The sequence below is a fragment of the Microplitis demolitor genome, chromosome 7 (genome assembly GCF_026212275.2).
Source record: "Microplitis demolitor isolate Queensland-Clemson2020A chromosome 7, iyMicDemo2.1a, whole genome shotgun sequence".
Lineage (NCBI taxonomy): Eukaryota > Metazoa > Arthropoda > Insecta > Hymenoptera > Braconidae > Microplitis > Microplitis demolitor.
Genome location: NC_068551.1, coordinates 9255969 through 9261968, shown reverse-complemented (window position 1 = coordinate 9261968; position 6000 = coordinate 9255969). Strand labels below are relative to the sequence as shown.

Genomic DNA, 6000 nt, shown 5'->3' with positions numbered 1-6000 from the left:
AATAGGTATCGAACCTCCTTAATTTTCATGATCAACTGGAAAATGGGGTCTCCACTTGACGTGATCTTACCCCTATACATTTTGTTATGACAACTATGTATCATTAGCAATACTTCAGATGGTTACGATAACCACATTTTTTTCAGCGTAGATATTTTAAAATTAATGTTAAAATATACGTTGGAGCTATGCTCCCCTCACTCATCTCTTTATGCGTTTTTTAGCGGAAAAGTAATGACCTCAACAAATAGTGTGTAACTATAGCCGTCTCAACCAAAAAGTCGTCGTCCCACTACCACTACTTAATACGTATTACCTATACCCCTACTATCAATGGGACTATTATAGTAGTCAAGGCTCAAATACCGACTATATAAGAGAAGAGATTTTTTTTGTTACTCCAACAGTTTCAAATTGTAGTTTATTTTCCTAATCATAAAAATTAAAATGCTGAAACTAATTTCAAAAAGTGAAAGTATAAACTCACGAAAAATGCAATTATAAATCAATTCTGTATTAAACAAATAAAGTTAACATTAAACATATTAATTTATTTTATTAAGTTACACAGATGTTATTTTCAAATAGTACCATTATATATTCTTCAATACCAAAAAGTTTTTTTAGGTATTCGGTCTTCTTTAATTCCAATACTATCCATGATATCCATTTCAAAAGTTTTTAGTACTGGCTAAAAATAATATCAACTTAGAATTAATACATTAAAATAAAAAATTACTCGAGTGTTAGCTGAGAAATTACCTTGAAAGTAATTTTCTCTACATTTGCTTTCGTTGTATCTTTTGCTTGTTCTCGATAGAGGTTTGGATGTTTATAGTCAATTGTTTCTAAATTACTTAATGGTATTGGTATAATTCGTCCTGTACGAATTGAAACACGAACTTTTTCTCCTTCTTCAGTGTATCTCCAGTCAATTTTAGTACTCTGCCTGAAAATTGAGTATATACATTGAAAATCATTGATAAGCAAAAAAAAAAGTTAATAATACATATTTATGATCCTTGAGTACTGACAAATCACTTGGATCAACTAAAGCCACATCTGTGGTCACCAATAATGGTTGCTCTTCTAAAATAAATATTCCTGGAAATTTTTTAGTTTTACCCATTGACACAAGTTTTGTGTTTAGACCCTCAACTATAATCCAGTTTCTTTCTTGGATAATCTGTTGTACGATACCTTGTTTACCTTTGTCACGACCTACTAACACTTCAACCTGATAAAAACAAAAAATGAATAAATAAGAAAAAAAATTAATCTGTAATTATTTTCATTATTAAGTGAATCAGGAAAATTTTATGCATATAAGTCAGTGTGATTGAAATTGAGATTGCTAGAAAGGTCTTGATTTGAATTTGTACCTTTTCATGGTTTCAGATGTTTGTATATGAAAATTAATGCGATATCCCAAGTTTTCTGAATACATTGAGTATATTATGCAAAATATAATAAAATTATATTTATATTTATGATATTTGTATACAGTAAAAGTGTATCGTACATATTATTAAGTATATTTTTATTAAAACTATAGCTATCGTAGAGTCTCATGTCGCGATTCTTGAAGGATTTTACTATAATGTTTTATTTTGCTGAGGAATACCGAAAAACGTCATCAGTTCAAAAGTTTATATATGTACGTACGTATGTATATATTTATTAGGGTGGCTAAAAAAAAAATGAAGGTTTTTTTTTTTCAATTACCGTGAAAATATCGTTAAAAGTGATAAAAAAAATAAGTTCTGGTAAAGTTTGAACTCTTAATTTTAATATTAATAGGTGCTTCTTCGTGATTTTTGATTTTCTATTTAAAGAGCATGGGGAAAAAAAAATTTTAAGTTTAGAATTTTATACCTCGGCAATGGCTCATTGTACAGATAAGCTCAGGGTATGTTTTCGTAGGAAATCAAACACTCTATAAAAAAAAATTATCTTATGATTTTTTGATAAATCCATCTGTTCAAAATTTATTAGAGCTTGAACTCAAATTTATAGTAAATGTCCAGATCCTTTTGCATTTCCAGCGTAACCATCAGACTTATCACAAAATGTCATAAGATCTTTTTTGTGGGCAATTTTATCTCCTTCAAATTATTTCTGATGAAGTTTTTTTTCAAATTCTGCATAACTTTCTAGTTATTTTCATTTTAATGTCAAGCTCATAAAATCGATCAGAACACTACTTTTTTAGAACATATCCAATTAGATATTGTATGAGTTTTCAAATACGAACAAAAGTTTGTTGGTAAACCATAACAATTTTATCAGTTTTTTTTTTATCTTTTGCTGTTGAAAGATAAAAAAAATTGCGAGACAGAATTATACAGCAGTTATGAAAAAATTCGAGGGTGTGTTGGTTTTTCTATTATACAACTATTAAAATGAATGGTTAAGTACTGATGGAAAACTTTGTCGCATCTGACTTTAATGATAATAAAAATCAAAATATATCATCGTGTACACGATTCGATAAGGAATTTAATAATGATACTTGGACAGTAGCGTAAGGGCTGCAAATTGCTAATAGTATCAAAATATATTTTCTACATTTCACTTATTTTTCCCCTTAAAAAGATTAAAACAGGAAAATACAAATGAATAATTGCAGATTTATACCCTATCTCCACGAAAAAAACTCCAATCCTTAATTGGTTCAACATGATGCCACGGAACTTTTTTGCCGGGATAATTATCAAAGTAAAATTCTCTTGTCCATGGACGATGTGTTGTGAATTGCCACTGTGTTCTTTGCACAGTTCTAGGTAGATAACGTGGATCATTGGGAGTTTTATAATAAACCTAAAAATGGTTGAATTATATTTAGTTACTCAACATTAAGCTAGATTCTTGTAATAAGGTAAAACATTATAAATATACTTGTTCCATAGCTCGTTTTATATAACGATCAGGCAAATTAGCGTATTTTTTCGACCACTCAGCAACATGTTGAAGACATGAATAAGGTTTCTTTACTCTCATTTTTGATTTTATATTATGATCAATTTGAAAACAAGTTAAATTGTTTAAAAACTTAACCCAACTTTTACTGCGCAATGCACTTTCTGTAAATTACACAGCCGTAAAATGTTTGATCCAACTAATATATTTCGAACTGACAAACTGGGTACGCTGCCTGGTGGTAAAAAATCAAACTAATGATAGCTTACGACGTTACGACAGTCAAGTAAATACGCCGTAAATGCATGCTGTTAACATCGTCAATAATTTTTATACAACAAATTATTAAGAAATAAAAGTTAAAATAAAAGTTGGAATATTTAGAGAACGTGAAAAGTAAAAAAATTGATGACCCTGAAGTTAGCCGTCATCCGCCATTTTAAAAATAAAAAAATCTTATAACTTTAGAGAAAAAAAAAGTTTTCAAATTTAAATAAAATGCTCGTGTAGATTTTTCAATTTTCTAGATGAGTATTTTTTCAAAAGGATTAAAAAATAAAAACTCAAGGAATAATTTGAAATTAAATTTCACGATTCCATAGTTTTTGTTTAAAAATTTTTACAAACCTCATTACTTTTTGATTTTTATATACAATTTTTCGAAATCTAGAGGAGTACTTTTTTTTATTTTTCACTTTTCCAATTTATAATCTGAAAATTCACCGCTACCCGCTATTTTTAAATAAAATATCTTGTAATTTAAGAAAAAAAAAAATTTTTTTTTGAATTTTGAAAACATACTCGTGTAGATTTCTTAATTTTCTATACGTGAATTTTTTTTTAAAGATCAAAAATACTCGGATTGTTATTTTAAATAAAAATTCATAAATTTAAAATTCATTAAAAGTTAATTTGTTTTTAAAATTTATAATTTATAGTCAGAGGCTCTCGTATTTATGACTACGAGTGGGGACAGAGCCATTGTCCAAAAGACATTCATTCGATGCAAAATATTCAAAATGCAACAAATTGTCGAGTAGACAATCTTATAAAAAAAAAATATCGTTGAATAAACAAAAAGTATATATAAAACTTCAAGTTTGTAACACTAAGAATTTACGAAATGAAATATTATTGAAAAAAAATTCTAAAATGTAAAACACGTCGAAGTACCATTCATAGAAAATAATTAGAATAGTAAATAGTTAAACTGAAATTAATAAAAACTGATTATTTTTTCTTCAGTTACCATGGAAATATCGTTAAAGATAATAAAAGAAACATTCTGGTAAAGTTTGACCTTTTAATATTAATATTAAGAGGTGCCACTTCAGGATTTTTGATTCCCCATTTAAATAACATGGGAAAAAAAAAATTCTAAGTTTTGAATTTTTTACCTCGGCAATGGCTCATTGTACAGATAAGCTCAAGATACATTTTTGTAGGGAATTAAACGCTCTACAAGAAAAGTCTCATCATTTTTTGATAAATTTATCTGTTCAAAAGTTATTGGAACTTGAACTCGACTTTATGGTGAATTTCGAGATCTTTTTACTTTTTCAGCAAAACTATCAGACTTCCCGGGAAAAAATGATTAGACCTGATCATGCCTGTTCATGTATGATCAGGCCTGTCCATGCCTGTTCATGTCTGAAGCGTTAAATACACTCAGGCCTGATCATGTCTGTTCATGGCTGTTCATGTCTGCTCATAGATATAAAATTTTGTTGACCAAGAATGTATCATATAGAAGATTTTTATTACTTAAAGTTCATACGAAACTTACTTTTCAACTAAATCTCTTAGGTCAGTGGGTAGCGTGTTAAACTTTCGAGCGCAAGGTCCACGGTTTAAATCATCCACACGCCCGAATTTTTCATTTGTTTTTTATTTTTATAGCAATAATTATATATAATATAATATAGTTATACATAATTATATATACGTATATAGGGCAATTTTATATATATAATTTTTTTCCCCGGATGGGCATGACCAGACATGAACATACCTGATCAGACCTGAACATGCCTGATCAGGTCTGATCATTTTTTCCCGGTTTATCACTAAATGGGCTTTAGCCCCCACTCATAGTCATAAATACGGGAGCCTCCAACTATGAATTTTAAAAATGAATTACTTTTCATTTAATTCTAAATTTATAAATTTTTATTTAAAATAACAATATAAGTATTTTTGATCTTTCAAAAAATATACACGCTTAGAAAATTAGAAAATCTGCATGAGAATTTTTTTAAAATTCAAAATTTTTTGTTTTTTTTTTTTTTTTAAAATTACAAAATGTTTCATTTAAAAATAGCGGGCAATGGTTAATTTTCGGATTAAAAATTGGAAACGTGAAAAATTAAAAATATACTCGAATAGATTTCGAAAAATTGTATATAAAAATCAAAAAGTAATGAGGTTTGTAAAAATTTTTTAATAAAAACTAAGTAATATTAAAATTTAATTTTAAATTATACCTCAAGTTTTTATTCTTCAATCTTTTTGAAAAAATTACTCGCCTAGAAAATTGAAAAATCTACACGATAATTTTTTTAAATTCGAAAATTTTTTTTTTCTAAAGTTATAAGATATTTTTTATTTTAAAAATGGCGGGTAGCGGCTAACTTCAGGGTCATAAAAAATTGAGTATTTTATGCAATAAGCGATTATGGGACTAAAGCAACTTGAAAATTGAAGTCACGTTAAAAAATAAATTGTTGTAAGAAAATTTATCACTTACTTATGTATATTGACAAATTTAAAAATAAACTTTTTTTTTTTAAAAACCAAAAAAAAAACCGGTTTTTGATTTATAGTACATAGATTCTTCTACTTTCGCCACCTAGTGATGGAATTTATAAAACTGCATTGTCTAGTGAAAGTCAATATTACCTTCTGAAATGGTAAAATCGAATCTAAAAAATTTAGGTCAACTTGACCATGATAGTCAGCGTAACCGTAAGTTAACGACAAGCTTCTGCCGTATTCTGAAGGTAACTTAAAGAAAAGTGTTGGAGGGCAAGCACTTACTTTTCATTTGGCAGTAGATTATCTGTAAACTTGAATTCAATTTGA

At 27.8% G+C, this 6000-nt stretch overlaps 1 protein-coding gene across 2 annotated transcripts; it reads right to left on the bottom strand.

Annotated features, from left to right (window-relative positions):
* Nucleotides 1–525: 525 nt before the first annotated feature.
* LOC103572255 (probable 39S ribosomal protein L24, mitochondrial) lies at nt 526–3120 on the bottom strand. Of its 2 annotated transcripts, none has more exons than XM_008550777.3 (5): nt 2899–3120; nt 2638–2820; nt 1035–1237; nt 763–949; nt 526–691 (listed from the first exon to the last, which is right to left on the bottom strand). In XM_008550777.3, exons 1-5 carry the CDS (start codon nt 2998–3000, stop codon nt 605–607), a joined length of 762 nt encoding a protein of 253 aa, XP_008548999.1. In that variant the 5' UTR covers nt 3001–3120; the 3' UTR covers nt 526–604. The 2 variants fall into 2 exon arrangements, with proteins under 2 accessions (XP_008548999.1, XP_014295646.1); XM_014440160.2 differs by having other exon boundaries at nt 526–687.
* Between the last annotated feature and the right edge of the window lie 2880 nt (nt 3121–6000).